Source organism: Balaenoptera ricei, chromosome X, assembly GCF_028023285.1.
Source record: "Balaenoptera ricei isolate mBalRic1 chromosome X, mBalRic1.hap2, whole genome shotgun sequence".
Classification (NCBI taxonomy): Eukaryota; Metazoa; Chordata; class Mammalia; order Artiodactyla; family Balaenopteridae; genus Balaenoptera; species Balaenoptera ricei.
In genome coordinates this window covers 106,756,570-106,778,208 of record NC_082660.1, presented here as the reverse complement: position 1 = coordinate 106,778,208, position 21,639 = coordinate 106,756,570, and the positions used below count along the sequence as shown (strand labels likewise).

General features: G+C 42.7%; 1 protein-coding gene across 1 annotated transcript in view; it reads left to right on the top strand.

Moving 5' to 3' along the window:
• KIAA1210 (KIAA1210 ortholog) overlaps positions 1-21,639 on the top strand; it is a 48,759-nt gene that overhangs the window by 14,670 nt on the left and 12,450 nt on the right. The window contains exons 3-7 of the mRNA XM_059910462.1: positions 5,115-5,185; positions 10,817-10,985; positions 17,543-17,669; positions 17,985-18,134; positions 21,461-21,616. Of these exons, the coding sequence (XP_059766445.1) occupies positions 5,158-5,185; positions 10,817-10,985; positions 17,543-17,669; positions 17,985-18,134; positions 21,461-21,616 (630 nt within the window). The 5' untranslated portion in view covers positions 5,115-5,157. The remainder of the gene's footprint in view (positions 1-5,114; positions 5,186-10,816; positions 10,986-17,542; positions 17,670-17,984; positions 18,135-21,460; positions 21,617-21,639) is intronic.

The following is a 21,639-nucleotide window of genomic DNA, read 5'->3' as shown; positions in this document are numbered from 1 at the left end:
GAGGTTCCGGGCTAAGGGAACAGCCTGTGCAGAGCACAGAGAATGCAAAAGAACATGGTGTATTTAGGGAATGACTGGTGATTCTGGGAGACCAAACCATGAGGGTGTGCGTGGGGTTGGACTGCTGGAGAAGGGAGGGGGGCAGGGAGCACCCGATCGCTGAGAACTTTGTGAAGAACTTGGCTTTTGTCCTGCAGGCAGCGGGAAGTCTGTGAACTAGTCTAAGCTCATGGTCAGATTGGTATTTTAGAGAGAGCGTTGTGACTTTTTTTTTGAGATACCACTGAGGTGACATTTTGCTAAATATCATAAATAAAAATAGAGACCAGCCTGGAGGCAGCGCCAAGGCCGCTATTAAAGAGCCCTGGTATAATTAAGGAACCAGTTCACTTTAAACTTATATTAACCATAATGAGACACATGAAAGAAATACAGTCTTTCGTCCTCTGTGAGGAGATACTGGGGAAGCAGAGCTCTGGTTAATAAGTCAGCCTGGGGTAGATGGAAAGAAGCTTTGCCAGTGGTGGTGTCTGTTCCTGAAGCCTCCTCTAGGAGGATCTGGGCCTTGCCCAGCTGAGTGGGGCTCCACACGCAGGAGTCTCGTGGCCGGGGCACCCGGGAGTAGGCCGTCTGTGACAAGGACAAGAGGGGCCCACCTTGCCGGGAGGGAAGGCAGGTCCTGCTCAGCTGGCAAATAAGGAGCTTCCCCCCCCCCCCCACGACAGGTCTTCCTTTGCGTCCTGTAGCATGCCTCGACTTCTAAGAAATTTCTGACCACAAAGATGGTTCTTACGTTGCTTCTCCTTCTTTCACTGAATCTACGCATTCATTGAACAAACATTTAGCAAGTGCCTGACAGATGTACCAGGTACCATTCCAGGTGCTGGGGGATCCAGTGCTGAACAAAATGGACAAGGCCCCTGCCCTAATGGAATTTACATTCTAGTAGAGGAGACAGATAAGAGGCTGTAACTAAATTAATATAGAATATAATTTCAGACATCGATGAGTGCTACGAAGATGTTAGTAAAGGATAATGTGATGGAGAGAGACCAGACGCCTTAACTAGGCTGATCATGGAGGTCCTCTCTGGGAGGGACCCTTTGAGCTGACTTGAATGCTATCAAAGAGGCAGCCATGCAGCTAGCTGGGGAAAGAGCCCTCCGGGCAGGGGGAGCAGCAAATGCAAAGACCCTGAGATTGAAAGGGGCTGGCTGTGTTGGGGATTAGCCAGAAGGCCAGTGAGGCTGGAGCACAGGGAGAAAGTAGGAGGGTAGCAGGATGGGTGGTCAGTCGGGGGGCATGGGCATAGGGCCAGAGCACATAAAACCCAGGGGGAGTGAGTGTGAGGGGACCCAATCGGCCGATATGCACCGTTAGGTGGAGATGTTGGATAGACAGTTGGTTATAGGAATATGGAGTTCAGGGATGAGATCCAGTCTAGACATAGAAATTTTGGAGTTCAGTGTCTAGATAGTATTCATAAGGTGTGAATGAGATCATCTAGAATATGGTAGTCCCTAGCCCCATGTGACTACTGAGCAGTTGAAACGTGGCTAAGTCCGAATTGAAATGTGCTATATGTGAAAAATACAAACCAGATTTCAAAGACTTAGTATGAAAAAAAGAACATAGAATATCTCATTGATATTATTTTTATAATGATTACATGTTGAAATGATAATATTTTGGTTCTACTGAGTTAAGTAAAATATATTATTAAAAGTAACTTCACCTGTTTCTTTTTGCTTTTTTGAACGTGGCTACTAGAAAATTTAAAATTACCTATGTGGCTTGCAATTGTGGTTCACATTAACATTTCTATTTAATGGCGCTGGTCTATGAAATGACTGTAGATAAAGAAAAAGGCCAAGGGTAGAGCCCTCGGATGCTACAACATTTCAAAAACAGGGAGAGGAGAAAGGTACAGCAAGGGAGGTTGAGAAGGAACAGCCAGTGAGGTAGGAGGAAAATGAAGGGAATGTGATGTTCAGAAAGGCAAGTGATAAAATTATTCAAAAAAGAGGGAGTGTCACACGCTGCCGGGAGGTCAAGTAACAGACGGGTGGATGGAACGAGAGCAGATTTAGTGGAGCAGTTTGGAAGCAGTTGGATTTGGAAGGCCAGCTGGAGAGAGTGCAGAAGAATAAGAAGTGAAGACATAAAGGTAGTAAGTATAGATAACCTTTCAGAGTTTGGCTTTAAAGAGAGGCAGAGAAATGGGTGGTAACAGGAAGAGGATTTCGAATCACGGGGAGGTTTATATGTTTTGTTGTGGTCGTTGGTTGGTTGGTTTGGAAGAGGAGATAGCTCAGCCGATGGTTCTACTGTCCTCAGGGCCTGCAGTCAGGGATACAAGGTAAGTATGCCAGAAAGAATTTGAGACAGTTTAAATTCAAAAGTTAGTTAGATCCAATGATTCTATTAGCGCTCCAGGGATGCAGATGCCGCCATGATGCCCTCTTTCTTTGTTCTGCCTTTGTCTTTCATATTTTTCTCTTTGGTTATCATTCCCCTTTCTTCTTCTGCCCCTGACAGTGGTGGGTCAGGGGCAATGTTAGCCTGCTGTGGCCTGGCATTTTGGAAAATGGGCTCCTTTTCCACGGGCTTCTCTAAAGTTCAGAGGTAGTTTATTTCCCCAGTGTCTAAGAAGCCTTTCTTAGTGGCAGGGGCTGGGGTGCTGCCATGTTTATTAAGATGGCCTAGGGACTCACCAGTGATGTGAATTGTTCCTGGTCCAAGGAATTCTCCTGTCCTCCTGCTGAATTTCTGAGGGCCTTCTGAATTCCCCTACCCCTTTGCTCTGTCCAGATCTCCAGATGGAACTTGTGTATGTGTGTGTATATGTGTGTGTGGTAATTAGTGAGCATTGTGTGGGCCTGGGGTTGTCATCTTCAGGTAGAATTATGATATTGGCTCATAGAGTTTGAGTGACTTGAATAAAGTGTCAATACCTTTCAGCCAAAGCCCACCTGCAACACACCTGCTGTTGAACAAGCTAGGTTTATTACTTATTGCAGCGAGAAAGAACACACACTGTGGGGAACCATAGGACTTCTCAGTGAGAGGGTCTCAAGCCATCTTGACACCAGGACCCTGTCGGCTCTCCCTGTGGTTTGGAAGCTTTTCCTTTCCAAGGCCTCAGTCACTCTCAGTGGGTGACCTCTCAAATTCACCTTAACCTCAGAGCCTGTGGTCACCCCTGTCTAGCTCCAGAGAAGTATCAGGGGCTTAACGGCTAGAGGGCAGCACGGGATGGGCCTGGAGCCCATCCATGAAACAGCAATGGCAGCTTGACTGTTTCTGGGAGCAGGACAGATCTAGTGTAGGGAGGGGGGCTCCAGAATCTACTTAATCCAACTTGATGGTACTTGAGTCAGTCACGTCCAGACCCCAAGGCGAGCTATGATGAGGGCAGTCTCTGCTGGCCTCTCCGCAGCGCTCTTGCTCCTTTCTCTGGGCCTGCTCATCAGATCCCCCTCCCCTGCACCACAGACTCCCATCAGAAATGTCAGCATTGATTTATAAAGGTTTGATTATCAACTGACATGCTTCCCCGGCTAGAAGGCTAGACTGAAAGTGCACAGTAGGCTCTCAATTGATTATCTGCACTAATGGAAAGGAGCCCAGGGACAGACAATTCTCCCGTGATATAGAATCAGAGTCATGGGAGGATTATCCTTTTGATGGTCACTTTGGTTGTTTCCCACTTTGGGCTGCTTAGAACAATGCTGTGATAAACATTCTTGCATACATATTTTTGTGTACAAGTGTGAGTATAGCTACAGGGTGAAGTTCTAGTGGTGATGCTACTGGATCAAAAGGTATGTGTATTTTTAACTTTTGATGCTGTGAAATTGTTCTTCAGAGAGCAATTTACACTTCATAATGTATGAGCGTGTCCATTTTTCTCATCCTTGTCAGCGTGGAATATCATCAAAATTAAAACTTTTGGACAATCTGATAGGTAAACATGTTAACTTGATACTTTGATTTACATTTCTTTAATTATGAGTAGGACTGAGCTTTTCTTTATGTATTTCTTTTTCTATAAACTTCCTGTTGTATCCTTTGCCCCATTTTATATCCAGTTGCTGGTCATTTATTGATTTACATGCACTCTTGACAAATTAAGAAAATTGGCACCTTTATCTATATTTGTTGTAAGTATTGCTTCCTCGTTTGTTATTCTTTTGTAGACTCTTTACTCTTTTTGGCCAAAAGTTTAAAATTTTTATGTAGTCAAATATCTCAATTTTTTTCTTTACGGCTTATCAATACAATTTTGTCTGCCTGGGCACACCCATGAATAGTAACAGGCCTCCAAATGTAATGGGCCCCAACACAAAGCAATAGATCAGGTTTTGTACATTTGTCTTTTATATTTTGGTAACAGCTTTATTGAGCTACAATTCACATATTATACAATTCACCCATTTAAAGTGTACAATTCAATGCTTTTTTTTTTTTTTTTTAATATTTATTTATTTATTTATGGCTGTACTGGGTCTTCGTTTCTGTGCGAGGGCTTTCTCTAGTTGTGGCAAGTGGGGACCACTCTTCATCACAGTGCGCGGGCCTCTCACTATCGCGGCCTCTCTTGTTGCGGAGCACAGGCTCCAGTCGCGCAGGCTCAGTAATTGTGGCTCACGGGCCCAGCCGCTCCGCGGCATGTGGGCTCTTCCCAGACCAGGGCTCGAACCCGTGTCCCCTGCATTGGCAGGCAGATTCTCAACCACTGCGCCACCAGGGAAGCCCCTCAATGCTTTTTAATATAGTCACAGAGTTGTGCAACCATCACCACAATTAATTTTAGAACACTGTCATCAGCAAGGAGACCCTGTCCTCTATCACTCAAAAAATCACCCTCGTCCCTCTAGCCCTAAGCAAGGCACTTTCTGTGTCTATGTGTCTGCCTATCCTGGACATTTCATATATGTGGAATCATTGTCTTTTTTAAGGAAGAATAATTCTCTCTAATGGCAATTCCCTTTGTATATCTTTTCTTGCATAGTTTAAGAATCTAACTGGAGGATAAGGAGTAGGGTAAAATGATTGTATTATATCCTAGATAGTAAATGATTTTTTGTTTTTTGCTCTATATTTTATTTTAGTGATTGAACTATAGCTGAATCACTAAGTGAAATTTCTGGCAGTATGGAAGTTCTGGAGGCCAGCGATGAAGGTAAGTAACCCAATAAAATCCTGATAACTAGAACTAGATTTGTTTAATGTGTTTAACCCCTAGAAAAAAGAATCAAGTCACAAGAAAACAAGTTCATATCAAATTTCTAATGACACTAGACTCAGTCCATATTTAGTTTTCCATCTTCTAATCTCTTCTCTTTCATCTCAAACTCTGATAGTCAAAAGAGTTTTGTCTAGGCCCTGCAATCTTCTTTGGGGATGGTTAGCAGGTTCCATTTACTGAGGCAGGCGAAGTATTTCTGCTTAATCAGAAAAAAAAAGAATCAGAGCAGGCCAGGACCTGAGAGATTCAACTGAGGTTTTGCTGTAGATAATAATCCAGACTTAACCAACAGATAAATTTGTAATTTGAGGAGTAAAGGGGGGATAGTAACGAAGAAGCCACCATAGGCTTCTGTTAAATGGGAATCAATTTACAAAAATTTCTTTCGCAAAACCTATCCATTGCATAAATTATGGTGCCACCTGTGAATGATAGGAGACCATGAGTGGGGTAATAGAGAGGTAAAGGTCACTAAACAATGATAAGCTTTATTGACACTGAAAAAAGGTGGGGGGTAGGGGAGGAACCATAAGACATAAGATGAGCCATTGAATTTAAAGGCAGAACTGAATTTAACAGTTCACTGGGTTGTTCTTCAATGTTTGCTGAGTTTTCTTAGTGTGGTGCAGAAGACTTGGTCTGGAAGGACAGAGAGAGGGGAACCTTCTTGTGGCTTCCCGGAGGCCTGACTTCACTAATGATGTGAGTTGGGGAATCTGAACATGGTGCATGGATCCTTGAGGGCAGGGCTTGGCGCTTCATCTCTGTGTCACCATTGTTCAGTATTGGGTCTCAGAGAGAGTGATTAGACACTCAAAAGTTTGTAATGAATGAACGAATAAATAAATGAATGATAGGCCTCCTCACCAAGGCAACCCCAACTGCCAAATGAACTGATCTATCTTTTTGGATATGAGCTAGACAGGTGCCTAGAAAAAAAGATGTCAATGCGCTGCATCTTGATAAAGAGTGGAGGTAAGGAAATGCCCTTTCTCTGTTCCCAAGATGTTTTTCTTACAGAGACCAAGCATTTGGGTACATGTTTAGTATTAGTCATTGCCAGCCAGAGAATAAGGTGCTGTTGGGAGGCTGAAGGGAAGAAAGGCTGGTTAGAGGAGTCTTCTTTCCAAGCAGCAACACAAGAGAACAAGGTCACCATTATGCGCGATGCATTTTGAAAGCTCAAGTTCAACCCAGAAGGGCTGCCTGTGTGCATGGTAAATAAGCAAGTATACAACCCAAAGCAATGATCTCTTCATTGGATTTAAGTGTGTTCTTGTCTGGGGGTAGGGGAGAGGACTGCTTCCATGGGCTGTTTTCTGGTATGTGATGCACTGCAGGCCCTCGGTGGATGAGGATGTTGAAAGCTACTGCCTGTTTGGGAATATGTAGTCCTTGGGCTTGGACAGGGAAGTCAATGGCTTTGTTACAGGAGAAGTCCAAACAGCTGTCAGCTCACTGACCACCACTGCTGTGCCTTGTGGTGGCATAAGCTACCCAGTGTATAGGTGACCTCCATAGACATTGCTGGATACAAATGTGGGTTTTGACCCAAACCTGCTGTCTAGGTCTATCTACCTTTACACTTTCAGCAACTTTGGAAACCAGCCCACGCAGGGCTCAGGTGCTGGCAATTTTATTTTAAAAATAAATAAATTTATTTATTTATTTATTTATCTATCTATCTATTTTTGGCTGCGTTGGGTCTTCGTTGCTGCACACGGTCTTTCTCTAGTTGCGGTGAGCGGGGGGGGCTACTCTTCGTTGCGGTGCGAGGGCTTCTCATTGCGGTGGCTTCTCTTGTTGCGGAGCACGGGCTCTAGGCGCGCGGGCTTCAGTAGTTGTGGCACGAGGGCTTCTGTAGTTGTGGCTCGTGGGCTCCAGAGCACAGGCTCAGTAGTTGTGGTGCACGGGCTTAGTTGCTCCATGGCATGTGGGATCTTCCCGGACTAGGGCTCGAACCCGTGTCCCCTGCATTGGCAGGCGGACTCTCAACCACTGCGCCACCAGGGAAGCCCCAGCTGCTGGCAATTTAAAGGCACCCCTTTGCAAAAGAAAGTTTGAAAGGCCAATTTACACCAGTGAATATATGGCAAGTGTCTCGGATTCCATTAGGGTTTCGAAAGTAACATAGCACGTGGACAGTTCCCAGCTTTGTATCTCACTCCCAGGGTCTCCATACACGGGGTCTGATGCTGTTGGGGGTGGAGAGCTCTCCTAAGCCAGAGCAGGCTGAAGACTTGGACTCTTGCAGCTGAACTGGATGTCTGGCAATGGGTTGCTTAGTAAGGCTATGTCCAGTTTTCAAGTCACTGCCCCAGATCCATGGGCAGCCCACCCACCTCTTGGTGTCTCCCCAACTCCCTACCAACAAAGCTATACCACCACTATACCCAGAGCTACCCCCGAGGGAGGAAAGGAAACATTCTTTGCCTCCTAGTGGCCAGGGTTGAAAGAAGCATGCATTGCTTAAGGTATTTTAAATCCTCGTGGGAAAATAAGTTGTTTCTGCCGAGCAAAAATGGAAGACTAGGGAAACATTGGAATATATGCATACTTAATTTTTAACACCTTTTCCAGTTCTATAGTCACTAGTCGTTTGGTTAATTTAGGAACATAAAAATGTGTTAATGCATAATTTGGTTTGCTCATACAATGACTATGTTTGGTACATTCAGTTTTACAGCCTGAAAAGTTTATTAGAAGTGTTTTTATTCAGTTATTAAGTGTTTGTAGATTGTGTCACAGACTGAGCTACCCCCTACTGATTCTGTCCCCTCTGTCTTTGCTGGTTTGTGAGAAGCGGGTTTGCAACTCCAAATCGTCTAGCTTTGCCCTCCTCCCTTCCATTCTGGGATTTCAAAGCAAGGAGGGCAACAATCATTATGTTTCCAAACACTCTGAGCAGAAAGTTGTTCTCATTTCAGAAGGCCAGAAGAGGATCCACCTGTCAAGAATCAATAAGTCTCATTCCTTCTGTTTGAACAATGGCAGTGCCTGCAAAGGCTCCTTCCCGTTTGTGAGGGGACACTGCCCAGTTCATCCTCACTGGGCAGGAGTTATTTAGTGGTGTGTTGGAGCTACCTTACACTGGCTTGGGAGGCTGATGCACATCTCTCCCTAAATGTCATGTTAGTAGCTTGAAATTGACCATGATGGGAGGATTTACACCACAGAAGTAGACAAATATTACAAATAAGGGCATTTTCCCCAGAGGTCCAGTTGGTAAATACATCCCAGCAAAAAACTGATTATAGTAATTAGTATAGTATAGTAATCAGGATTTTACATAAAAATCTCACTATTTCATGGATTTTAGAAATCCTCTGGGGGTGGGAAGATTAAGAAAGAAGGCCGGAGAGCAAAATAGAGATTACTTTAGAGCCAGCCTACTCCATCCTGTATACTTTTCAGCACTTTCACGTTGAATCCTCACAGTGGTTCTGTGAGGTCAAATATCATTTAAAATAATTTATTATCATAGAAATTAGTTTAATTTTTTTCCTTAAAAAATTGAAGAAGGAAGCTTGGGAAAACATGTTTCCTATTGTACCTTTGCTCTTTATTCTGTCTATCTCAAGGTAGAATTGCCAAGTTTATCCTAACCATGACCCTATCTATATAGGTACATCCTAGTAGATGAGAAATTCCTCAAATCATTCAAAACTGAAGTTACTTAAGCAACGATTACCAAGCACACAGCCCTACCATCTTCTTGTATTGCCCCAACCCGTGCTGGCTTCTGCTTCTAATCGTGTATATTTTAGAGTTAACTATTGAGTTATAGATATGGGGTTCTTCCCCTTATCGCTAGATAGATAGAGTAGATGGGTAGAATTGATAGATCATTTCTACAGATGGAATTGAATCTGGTCTTAATAGACAATTATTGATTCCCTAATTTTAGCTCATATTTATTAGCATTTACTACATGCCAGATCCTATGCCAAGCTCTTTACCACATTATTTATAATTTATGTCAACCCCAATAAGGGCCAGTGTATAAATTATAGGATGCTTAAGGATGGCTCTGCTCAGTGATCTCAGTTTAAGGGAAGTGACAAGCTGTGTTGGTATTCTGCACCCCTCAATGGACTCAGTTGTCTCTTGAGTGTCACTGCGTGCTTTGCACTGTGCTAGTTGCTAAAGAGGCTGCTAAAGAGGGCCCGCCTACAGCCTAGATGTGGGGGACAGTAGCTAAGACGTAGAACTGTATCTTATTCCTTTCTCACTGATACCCAAAACATAGTAAGTGCTTGACCTTAATAAACGTTCATTGAATAGGTGAATGAATAAATGAATGCGCAGACTAGAGAACATTCAGATGTAAAACTTGTGGTGCCGACAGTCAAGTTTTAGGTGTACAGAGAGGAGCGTGAATTGTAGTGATGGTGGGAAACTGGACTTAAGAGAGGCCCTGAAGTTTAGAAACCTTTTGAATAGGCAGGCCTAGGATTAATCAGTACACAAACTGGCCATAGCATTCAGCTCTAGAAGGAGCCCTACTTCAGCATTTCCCAAAGTGTGTTTTGCCAGACGTTCTGCATACGTGCATTGGAGAGACAACACCGTTACCCCGTTTCTTGGCGCTTCACCATACACATAGGCATGCTGAAGTTTCAGAAGAGTCTTGTTGCAAAGCACACCCTTAAACTCTGTTTAATCAGCCCAAACAGAGCCTGAGGAGCATTTAAAGCTCACGTTCCTCACTGCTGCCCTGGTTTTTTATTATGATAGAGCAAACTTTCAATTATCTGCATGTGCAGAGGGCATCAGCACTGTAGATAATCTGAACCAATCAGTAATAATTGAAGAACATACACAATGCACATAATACACACACACACACACACACACACACACACACACACACTCACACACATCCTCCCTTGCAAAACTCTTTGGTAGGTGATTTTGTCATGTCTTTTGCACAGGGAGCTTCTTTGCCCAGCAGCCCTTTCTTCCCCATTCCCAGCCCTCTCCCTTGCTCATAAATCCCTTCCTTGAGGACGTCTTCCCTGACTGCACCAACCCCACTGCACTCACTCCTTGGGTCTGCATCCTTTCAGCGCACAGCTTGGGCAGTACCAACTCCCACAGGGATTTCCAAGGGTCCTGAAGAGTTTGTCACATGTGGAAGCTTCGCTCCCCAACTGGATCACCATGACTCCAGCGACCGGGGTACCAAGTGCTTATGTTGGCTCAAGAATTGCTGCATATGAATGAACTTCTTAGTGCATATGAATGAACTTCTAAAGAGGTGTGTGTTAATAGTTGAAATTGAGTGGCAAGTGAACACACGGTGAGTTGAGCCAGAATAGAGGCTGCCCAGAGGCCACAAGCTGGGATCTGAGCTTCTGCTTTCACCAGAGACTCAGATACTTTGTTAGTGAGTTACTAAGAAGAGAACAAACCAGATGAAAGGTGCTGTGGGCACTGGGGCCGAGGGCCGAGACCTGGAGGGCTTCTGGGATCATAGTGCTCATTCCTGCAACAAGGGCCGTTTCCTCTCCTGTCTTCCCTTCCACCATCACACTCTGCGTCACTTTCAATTCTAACTTCCAGGAAAGGAGAAATCCAAATTTAAAGGCTTCAAGAGATTTTTTGGCAAGAAGAAGAAAAAAGAGCCTGAAGATACCCAGGGAAAGAGGAGGCTCAAACCAAGCTTGTCCAGTGACAGTATTAACATCTCTTCTATGAAGCCAGTTTGGGAACGTCAACAAACCAAGCCTGGGTAAGCTCAGGTGGGGTGGGGAGTGGGGGCGGGGCAAGGGGCAGGTAGCTAGATCCAGGTCCCCCTTTGGCAGCCAAATCTCCAATGGGCCTTTGGTCCCAGGGACTCTCGGCCTCCCTGCCTGTGGGAGCTGGGTCTGGAGGCCTTTCCCTGTGCGCATATATATATATATATATATATATATATATATATATATATATATATATATATATATGTTTGCTCTCTGGGCTGCACAGCTCAGTGGGTTGGATGGCGCGTGACAAATGCATACCCCCTCCCCCAAGAGTGCTGCGTGAGAGGGTGCGGGTAGATCAGGGCAACCTGCGCTGTCACAGCTACAGTGACATGTAGGGGCCTACCATTAGTTAGGAGCTGGAGGACTCTTTCATAAGGTCAGGATGGCCTCCGTCGTTTAGGAAGCTTGATCTGGTTTGCTTGCCCAGCCCTCAGACTCCAGATCTCGTAATGCGTGATTAAAGTCTTAGATAGTGAAGCCATCTGGCTGGGTTGGGGCATAAGGGTGAAGTCACTGTGTTAATGTAAGAACAAAAAAGCAAGCAAACAAAGAACCCAAATTCATTTCTCCCTCCGTCCCGGGAGACTGGGGGAAACGCCGTAACCAGTCACAGGAGGTGGGGAAGGCTGTTTCTCAGCCACCATTGCCACTCCTATTCAAATTTTCATCTTTGAAGCCTCAACTTCCACATCTTATTGTGGAAAATCTGGACGCCCAGTACCTGCAGCTGTTCCTGGATCAGTTGGATTCCTGTCTATGGAGTTCCACTTGGGTCTGTTCCCCTGGCCTTAAACTCCAGGCTTATCTGGACTCCCTACAGAGCTCACGTGTACTGCTACCCATTCCCTCAAGGCTTTACTTGGAGGTAATGGGACAGTTAGCAAACATGTTATACTGCCCACTAACAGCACGTAGGTCTCCTTAAAAAGGACCTTAATGAGTGCATTGAATGTGAGGTATTTCAGATAGCTTTACTAGCAAGGGAGATGGTTTTGCAAAGGGGCTTGCCTCGTACCTCACAAATCATACCATTATAGACCATTGCATTAGAGGTCTAAGGAAAACTAAGACTAGCCCAACAAAAAAACCAGAGAGTGAGGTGGGAGAGGGAAGTTTGGGTTTATTCTGCTTTGTCTCTACAAATTGGCAAGGGCTGTCTCTACTGAAGTTCTACCTTGCCCCTTTTTACTTGCGCCTCTCCCTTCAAAATGGTCCACTTAGTCTGATGTATTCTCCAGACTAAGAAGGTGTGTGCATGCCCACCTCTGGGGCGGGGCGGAAGGGAGGAAGGGAGAGTGAAGGGAAGGGAGAGTGAGGGGAAGGGAGGAAGGGAGAGTGAGAGGGAGTGAGTATAAGTGCATGAACTAGTTCATACATGAGGAAGCGTGTTTTTCTAAGGACCTGAGATTGGTCTTTTTTTTTTTTTTTTTTTTTTTTTTTTTTTTTTTTTTTTTGCAAGGAGCGTAAATTAATTAAGAATATACCTTAGGAGGCCTGAAGTTCACCCCTGACCCGAACCTCTTGCTTAATTGCTAGGGGAGAAACCCTGGAGAATATCACTCGGGAGTTAGGGAGATCAGCTTTTTTCATCCATTGAAGCGATCAGTCATAACAAAACTTATGGCCAGCCCTCTCCTGTGCTGTACAATAGGTCCAGTATCTATTTCCAAGAGTGTTTTAAGCTGTATCTGATAGAACGGACAAATCCCATTCCTCTATTTGATTTTTTCGTGGGTGCTGGTGTACTACACTTTATTGCATTTAATTAAGGCCAAGATTTTATTTGGATTTTGGATGTGTTTTCTTTTCTTTGCCTCCAGGGAGTGGACAGGAGGTTTGGTTTCCGACAACCCTGACCACAGCTGGTGCTAATGTAATCCTTTGATCAGGGAGGGCTTGACGCTAGAGAGCCAGTTCAATGGTTATACTCTGGCTGATGCACGGCATGGAAAGGCCAGAGTTTCTAAGCCCACTTATGGCCTAACATTTCCTTGCAGTTTTTCTGCACAAAGCAGGGGAGGTGGGGTAGTCACAGATCCTACACTGGTCTCGAGCCTGATTTGAGCCAGCAGGTCATAGAGAAGCAGTGAATGGAAGTGTGTATGTGTGCATAATGAGCGAACGTGTAGAGATGCTCTCCCAGTGCTGCAGCAGAAACAACTCCATTGTGTTTCTCTAGAGTCACGTTAATTTTCTGCTATTTTCATAAAGCAGAGAATCTTACCTTCACCACCAGGGCCACCTGGGTAGGAGAGTTTTAGGGAAAATGTGGGTAGGACTTTACTTCAAAGTGGCAGACATCTGCCTCCTCTCCTCCCCTGCTGGCCCACAAGCCACCTTAGCGTGGGTGCCATTTTAATCCCCAGAGCACCACATTGTCCTCGGAGTGTGTCACAGTCAAATATCCCACGTGCTCATCCCTCAGCCAGGCACAATGACAAGGTGGGTGCTAGCCCTACACTGCCTGAGCTGCTACTCTAGTTACCATTTACAGATTCTTTTTAAAAATGCCAACCTACATGTATAATTTGGTAATAAAGATAATAAATGGATAAAATGTATTTGAAGTATTAAAAATTACTTTAATTTGAAAACATTTTCATCCCTTCCTAAAAGAACCCCTGTACCCATTAGCAGTCAATCTCCATTCCTGCCTAACCACAGTCCAATCATAGGTGGCCACTTATCTACTTTCTGCCTCTATAAATTTGCTTATTCTGGATATTTCATATATATGGAATCATACAATGTATGGTCTTTTGTGACTGGCTTGATTCCCTTAGCATGTCTTCAGGAGTCATCCATGTTGTAACATGTATCAGTACTTTATTCCTTTAAAAATTGAATTGTATTCCACTGCATGGATATATTACACTTTATGCACTCATCAATTGACAGATATTGGGTTATTTCCACCTTTTGGCTATTATGAAGCATGCTGCTGTGGAGATTTGTATATAAGTTTTTGGATAGATATATTTTTATTTCTCTTGGGTATATACCTAGGAGTGAGGTTGCTGGGTCACATGGTAATTTAATGTTTAATTTTTCAAGGAACCACCAGACTGTTTTCCAAAGTTTCTGAATTCTTTTACATTCCCACCAGCAGTGTATGGGGTTTCCAATTTCTCTACAACCTTGCCAATACTTGTTATCTTAGTTTTGTTTCTAGCCATTCTAGTGAGTATGAAGTGGCATTTCATTATAGTTTGAATTTGTATTTCCCTGCTGACTAATGATGTTGAGCATCTTTTCATGGGTTTGTTAGCTATTTGTATGCCTTCTTTGGAGGAATGTTTATTGAGATCCTTTGTCCATTTTTAATTAGGTTATCTATATTTTTATTTTTTATTTTTTGAATGAAAGATTCTTTAAATTCTATTGTGCTTTACAATTTTCAAACGTTTCACACACATGATTTCATATAATCCCATAGTAACCCTTTTCCCCCCTTACCCCTATATTGCCCTTCCACCTTCCCTCTTCCCACTGGTAACCACTAGTTTGTTCTCTGTATCTGTGAGTCTCCTTCTTTTTTGTTTTATTCTTAGTTTGTTGTAGTTTTTAGATTCCACATATAAGTGCTGTCATACAGTACTTGTCTTTTTCTGTCTGACTTATTTCACTTAGCATAATCTCCTCCAAGTCCATTATGTTGCTGCAAATGGCAAAATTTCATTCTTTTTTATTTTTATTATTGAATTGTAAGAGTTTCTTGTATATTCTAGATACAAGTCCCTTATCAGGTATACAGTTTTTCTCCCATTATGTGGGTTGTCTTTTGAAGTACAAAAGGTTGTAATTTTGATGAAATCTATTTATCTGTTTTTTTTCCTTTTGTTGCTTAAGTTTTTAGTGTCATGTCTAAGAATCCATTGCCAAATCCAGGTCATGAAGATATACCCCTATGGTTTCTTCTAAGAGTTCTGGCTCTTATATTTCGGTCTTTGACCCATTTGGAGTTAATTTTTATATATGGCATGAAATAAGGGTCTAACTTCATTCTCTTGCATGCGGCTATCCAGTTGTCCCAGCACCATTTATTAAAAAAACTATTCTTTCCCAATTGAATGGTCTTGGCACCCTTCTTGCAAATCAGTTAACCATAGATTAATGGGTTCATTTCTGGACTCTCCATTCTATTTCATTGATCTATATGTCTATCATGCCAGTACTACACTGTCTTGATTACTGTAGCTTTGTCGTAAGTTTAAAATTGGCAAGTGTGAGTCCTCCAACTTTATGCATCGTTTTCAAGATTGTTTTGGCTATTTGTGGTCCCTAGCACTTCGCTTTGAATTTTAAGATCAGCTTGTCCATTACTGCAAAAAAAAATTTAAGGCAGCTGAAATTTCTAAAGAGATTGCATTAAATCTGTAGATCAATTTGTGGAGTATTGCCCTCTTGACAAGATTGTCTTCCAATTTGTGAACATAGGTTGTCTTTCCATTTATTTAGGTCTTCTTTAATTTCTTTCATCAGTGTTTTATAGTTTTCAGAGTATAAGTTTTACACAGCTTTTGTTAAATTTATTCCTATTTTATTCTTTTTTATAAAAAATTTTAAATTGAAGTATAGTTGACATACAATATTATGTTAGTTTCAGGTGTGCAACATACTGAGTTGATCAAATACATTATGAAATGATCACCATGATAAGTTTAGTAGCCATCTGTCACCACACAAAATTATTACAGTATTATTGACTATATTCCTTATGTTGTATAGTACATCCCCGTGACATTTATTTTATACCTGGGAGTTTGTATCTCTTAATCCCCTTCACCTATTTAGCCCAGCCCCCCACCTCCCCTCCTCTCTGGCAACCACCAGTTTGCTGTCTGTATCTATAAGTCTGTTTCTGTTTTGTCTTGTTTTTTGTTTTGTTTTTTAGATTCCACATATAAGTGAGATCATATGGTATTTGTCTTTCTCTGTCTGATTTATTTCACTTAGCATAATAATCTCTAGGTCCATCCATATTTTATTCTTTTTGGTGGTATTGTAAATGGAAGTGTTTTCTAAATTTCACTTTTGGATTGTTCATTGCAAGTATATAGAAATACAATCAATTTTTGTATATTGGTCTTGCATCCTGCAACCTTGCTGAACTCATTGATTAGTTCTAGTAGTTTTTAATGGGTTCCTTAGGAGTTTTATACACAAGATTATGTCATCCGTGATTAGAGATAATTTCACTTCTCCCTGTCCAGGATGGATACCTTTTATTTCATTCTCTTACCTAATTTCCCTGGCTAGAACCCAGTACAATGCAGACTAGAAGTGGTGAGAGCAGACATCCTTGTCTTGTTCTTGATCCGAGGGAGGAAGCATCCAGTCTTTCATCATTATGATATTAGCTGTGTGCTTCTCACAGATGTTCTCCGTCAAGGTTGAGTGTATTTTTCATGAAAAAGTGTTGGATTCTACAAATGCTTTTTCTGCATCTATTGAAGTGAACATGTATGTGGTTTCTTCTTTTTATTCTATTGATATTGTATATTACATTAATTGATTTTCATATATTAAAGTAACCTTGCATTCCTTGCAAGTCCTACTTGGTCATAGTGTATAATTCTTTTTATATGTTGCTGGATTCAGATGGCTAGTATTTCATTGAAGATTTTTGCATCTATATTCATAAGATATATTGGTTTGTAGTTTTCTTTTCTTGTGATGTCTTTGGTTGAAAATTTTAAAAGGTGAAATATATTCCCACATCCCCAAAGGAGTGTTTTGTGCCTTTAGCCTTTCATTTGCTTCTAACTTTCCCCTGATTTGTCCTAATGTAATTCTTATCAACCTGGTTCCATTCCCAATCAGAAAGTGTTTCCATCTGGGTTTAGCAAGCTGGAGGTGGGTAGGGTGGGTGCATAAGATGACTTTGAAAACAGGACAAATATATTGCAGAACCCTTGTGTGAAAGAGGAAAAGACCTGGTGAATGAAAGTATCCAGCATCTGGGCACATATTTGATATTTTTAATCAAAACAAAAACATTAGACACAAATTGGGTGTGAAAGATCTTTTATAACTCTCATCTTAATAATAGCAAGATTCAGGGTCTTCCCTCCCCTTCCACAGTGTTGCCACTACTGAACTGTATACTTTCAATGGTGAATTGTATGGTATGTAAACTATATCTCAGTAAAAGTAAAGCTATTATATAAAAAAGATACATGTTGATCATTTAAAAAAATCAAAATTATGCAGAAGTACATAGAGTATAAAATGAAAATACCCCTCCTGTTCCTAGTGCCATTCCTCAGAGGGAACCACCACTAACAATTTGGTGGATATCCTTCCAGACTTTTCTCTATGAACACAAACTACATATGTATGTAATATATGTATATGTATTAAATAGGACCACACTATTCTTTATTTTTTTCACTCTATATCTCACGGACAACTTTCTGTGTCAGCACATATGCTTCTGAGGTGTCTATGGTAGGCCATATTATAGACATATTGATACATGTGTCTTTGGTTCCTTTGGTTCCCTTGGCTGCTTTCATAAGACTTTTTCCTTCCTGTCCAGGGCCAAGAGCAGCATGGGGAACAAAGCCCTGTCCCATGACAGCATCTTCATGTTGGAGTGTGAGTCTGAAAGATCAGGAAGCAGAATATGCCCCTCTCCAGAGGTCCAGAGAGGCAGACTGCTTCAGGTAATAGTGAACTCGAGCATCAGTGCCTAATTGGACTACTCATCTTCCATTCCCTACTCCTCTCCTGTCAAAAAACAAGGAGGGAGGAATTTGGACCTGCTTCTCAGCTGATTCTACCCCACTGTTGGAAACATTGAATGAGAGAACAAATAAATACATGATGTGCTTACCTAGTGCCCGGCACACAGTGTTGGCTGGTATCACCATATTCACTTCTCTTTACACACCCCAAGAATGCTTTAAGTATTATGACAGTGACATTCCACTGTTAACGTGCAGGCATTCCAACCCCCATGTTTTTTCTTTCTTCCACAGAGATCTCATGATTTTAGAACTCTGCCTAGAGCTTGGACTGGTAGTACGCATGGGGCTGTGTTTGGAGCTACACCGCAATATGTGCCCAGAAGTGGAGTCTGGGTTGCAGGCACCAAGATCACTGAGGTAGCAGGCTCCAAGATCACTGAGGTAATCGAGGAGAATTGTTCAAAGTCGGACAGATAGACCTACACTTGAATCCTTGCTCTGCTACTTATTGACTCTGAGACTTTGGGCTGGTTGCTTAACCTCTCTAAGCCTTCCTTTCCTCATCTACATTGGGTATAATATTAATATCTACCTCAAAGGGTTGCTCGTGAGGATTGAATAAAGATTCAGAGAGATTAAAGAAATTGCTCAAGCTGACCCATATAGTTAGTGGTAGACCTGGAACTCTGACCCAGATGTGTTGACCTCCAAACCCATAGTCTTTCCCTTACCCCAATCTCTAAGATGTTGAGCTTCTCTGGCCCTGCCTTCACAGGAAGGAGGGTACATCTTTAGTCTCTGTAAAATGCAACACATACGTAGAAAAGTCTCTTACCTCCAGTTACCCCTACCCATTGCTCAGTCAGACTCTTCTCCACTAGAGAGCTGATTATTTTGCATTTGGCAAGAGGTAACTGGGGCTTATTTCTGACATGTCTGCTTAAGACCCCCTATCTCTCGCTCTGGTTTTCATACTGTGTGTGGAAGTTCTGCTGGGTACATTAGCCATGAAGGGTGGAGAAGCAAACACTGAGATGGTCACCAGTAGCGCTGATCTTATGGTTGTAAAGCAGCCCCTAGGTCAGCAGACTGTTGGCCTCTTGCACTACAGCAGGAAAAGTCACTTCCATGAACTTTCCAGTCTTCTTCAGTTTTAAACATCAACACCAGCTTTCCCTTGTCTCCACAGCTATACTCCCTTGGCATCCAGTGGCAAAAATCCAGGTACACATGACCAAATGCCACGGGGTTATTTCTCATATTCAGAAAGGGGAAAACTGTTTCCTGGACTCCTCCTTCTCTTCCTCCTCTCAGTCCCAGAAACAAAGAGACTCTTATAGAAGAGATAGCCCATTAAAATAAAAAAAGATAAGAAAAAGATTCTAGGGGCATTTCTTCCCACAATGAAGGGGGCAGGGAAAACTACAGTAGCCCACAGACAGGTTTTCTTAAATGTCTGGTTTGGGCCCACACCTCATACTTTTGGTTTGCTCCCTTAGTCCCTCCCCTGGGAAACAGGGCTGAAGATGGAGTAGGGTGTTAACAGAAGCTGAGTCATCAACAACCAGATTGATGTTTGCGTGGGAAACTTCCCTTAAGTGCCAGGGTGACATTCCTAAATGACAGGGTGCTTGATAGCATTAAGTCAATGGTCCTGACATGCAGCGTTGCATAGAAGCTGGGGTAAATACGGACTTGGCCAATGGTTGGGTCCCTTGAAGGAGCAGGATTCTTAATGGATTAAGTGACATTCAGAGCAACTGGGAGATTGCGGGAGAGGAAATCCAGGCATACAGTTTTGTTAGAAATACCAAGACCGAGCCAATTTTTTGTTTTGATCTGATAAATGCACGCATCCCCCACCCCCCGAGAGGGGGTGTCAGCGCCCATCGACATGTATTAGCTCTAGAATTACCACAGTTATCTAAGTAGGAGAGGAGTGAACGGCCAAAGGAACCATAAGTGATTTCATGAGCCATTCGGAGTTTCACCGCCCCAGCTGTGCATACTTAGACACGCATGGATTCATCTCTGACAAGCTTATGCTACTGGCAAATTTTCACCTGACGTCCTATCTGAAGTGTTAGGAATGCGGGTGCCTAGATTACTCTTCAAGATGTTTCATGTTCTTTTTATTTGAGGACAAATTGACAAGAAGAGGTAATAGCAGATTATTAGCATCTTCTTATTGTTGAATCAAACTGAATTCAGTAATTTAAGAAACTGAGACTACAAAGCAGCTTTTCTTATTGCTCACAGACCCGACTCTCCCTCTGCAGCCCTTCTTAAGGAAGCAGGCGCACCACCTCTTCTGGCTGTTGCCTTTAAACTTCCTGAACTTGAATATGGGACATCCCCTTCCTGGCCCCTGTAGTTAGGAGACAGGAGTGCAGATGGGTTAAGAACATAGGCTTAAAGACAAGCAGACCTTTTCAGATGCTTGCTCTGCCACTGTGAGAGTTAGGGCCAGTCATGTAATTTCTCAGACCTGGTTTTCCCCATCGGTAATATGGAGACCACAAGAGCAAATGCTTTCAAAGAATTGTAAGGTTTGAATGAAATACATCTATGGAGAGCACTCCCTGCCTGGCAGGGAGAAAAATCTCAAATCAATAACTTAACTCTCCAGATTAAGGAACTAGAAAGGGTAAAGCAAGCTAAACCCAAAGCTAGCAAGGGGAAGGAAATAATAAAGATTAAAGCAGAGTAAAGCCTTCAGTAAAAGTTAGCTGCCATTAGTATAGTGATTATTATCACAGTTGGGCTTGGAGATGGTTAATCCCCAAGGTCTCTCCTCAAGAGCCCCCAGTGGGGCCTGGTAGTAATAAGAGGGCACCTTAGACATTGGCTGGGAGTACCCCACAGGCAGAAACTCACTGTGGCCCCTTTTCTTTGGCTTTGAGAGTTTGACTGCCGTCTGTCCTGAGCAGGAGCAGAGCCTATGACAGAAGCAAGTATGTCAGCTCCATGACAACAAGGATTTTGTTCTGTTTATTGCTGTAGGCCCACTGCCTAAAATGGGTATGGTACACTGTACATGCTTAGCCAGTATTTGTTAAAGATAAAATCAGGTATTCTGATCCACATCAAGAGGACCATGTCAGGGACCAGTGCCTCAAATTCAAGTGTACCATGAACTTCAAACTGGAATCAACTAAATCAGTCTGCTGAAGCTCAAGGTAAACCCAAATGATCAATTTTATCTACTTCAGAAAACTAGTAAACCAGTTCTAACCAGGACTAGTTCTGTAGATTTTCTAAAAATCCCAGAAAATCAATCTTGACAGGCTTAAGATAAGCAACCACCACGGTCAAGATTTGATCCAGACAATTCCTGGACTGATAGAGTGATAGAAATCAGGATTGGAGTTTGGATGCCAAGCCCAGATCATAACTCGAAGACTCACCTTCACAAGATCTGGACTTCCAAAGACAGGGCCAAGATCAAAACAAAGATCAGACTCAAACAAGATTTATAGTTGGCATCAGTAGGAGGTAACACCAGGATTCTGGTTTTGATCAAACAAGCAATTTGAAGTTTCTGTCTTTGGGGATTGGCAAAAGTGTGCAGCAACCCAGAGAGTGAACCAACGCTATTCGTCTTTGGTTTGAGTACGTACTGGAAGGGAAGACAAGGAGGTAGGAGATTCTTTCCTTGGCTCATTGTTTTCACTTTGGGTTCTTAGCCCTTCAATCATTAAGCAACAAGTAATTTGGAGGAAGGCACACAAGTTTTAACTTTTTCCTTCTATCCTCCTCCTTGACAGATCGCACCATGGCGCCCACGCCAACCCAGCATCAGCCCACCTCTTACTCGATCTGACACAGCCTCTAAGGATTTTGAAGAAATCTCTGTTGATGATGAGTCACCGAAGAGCCCACGAAAGAAGCATTCATCACACATGACCTTGACATTGAAGAAGGCAAGTGTTAGCTCCATCCTAAG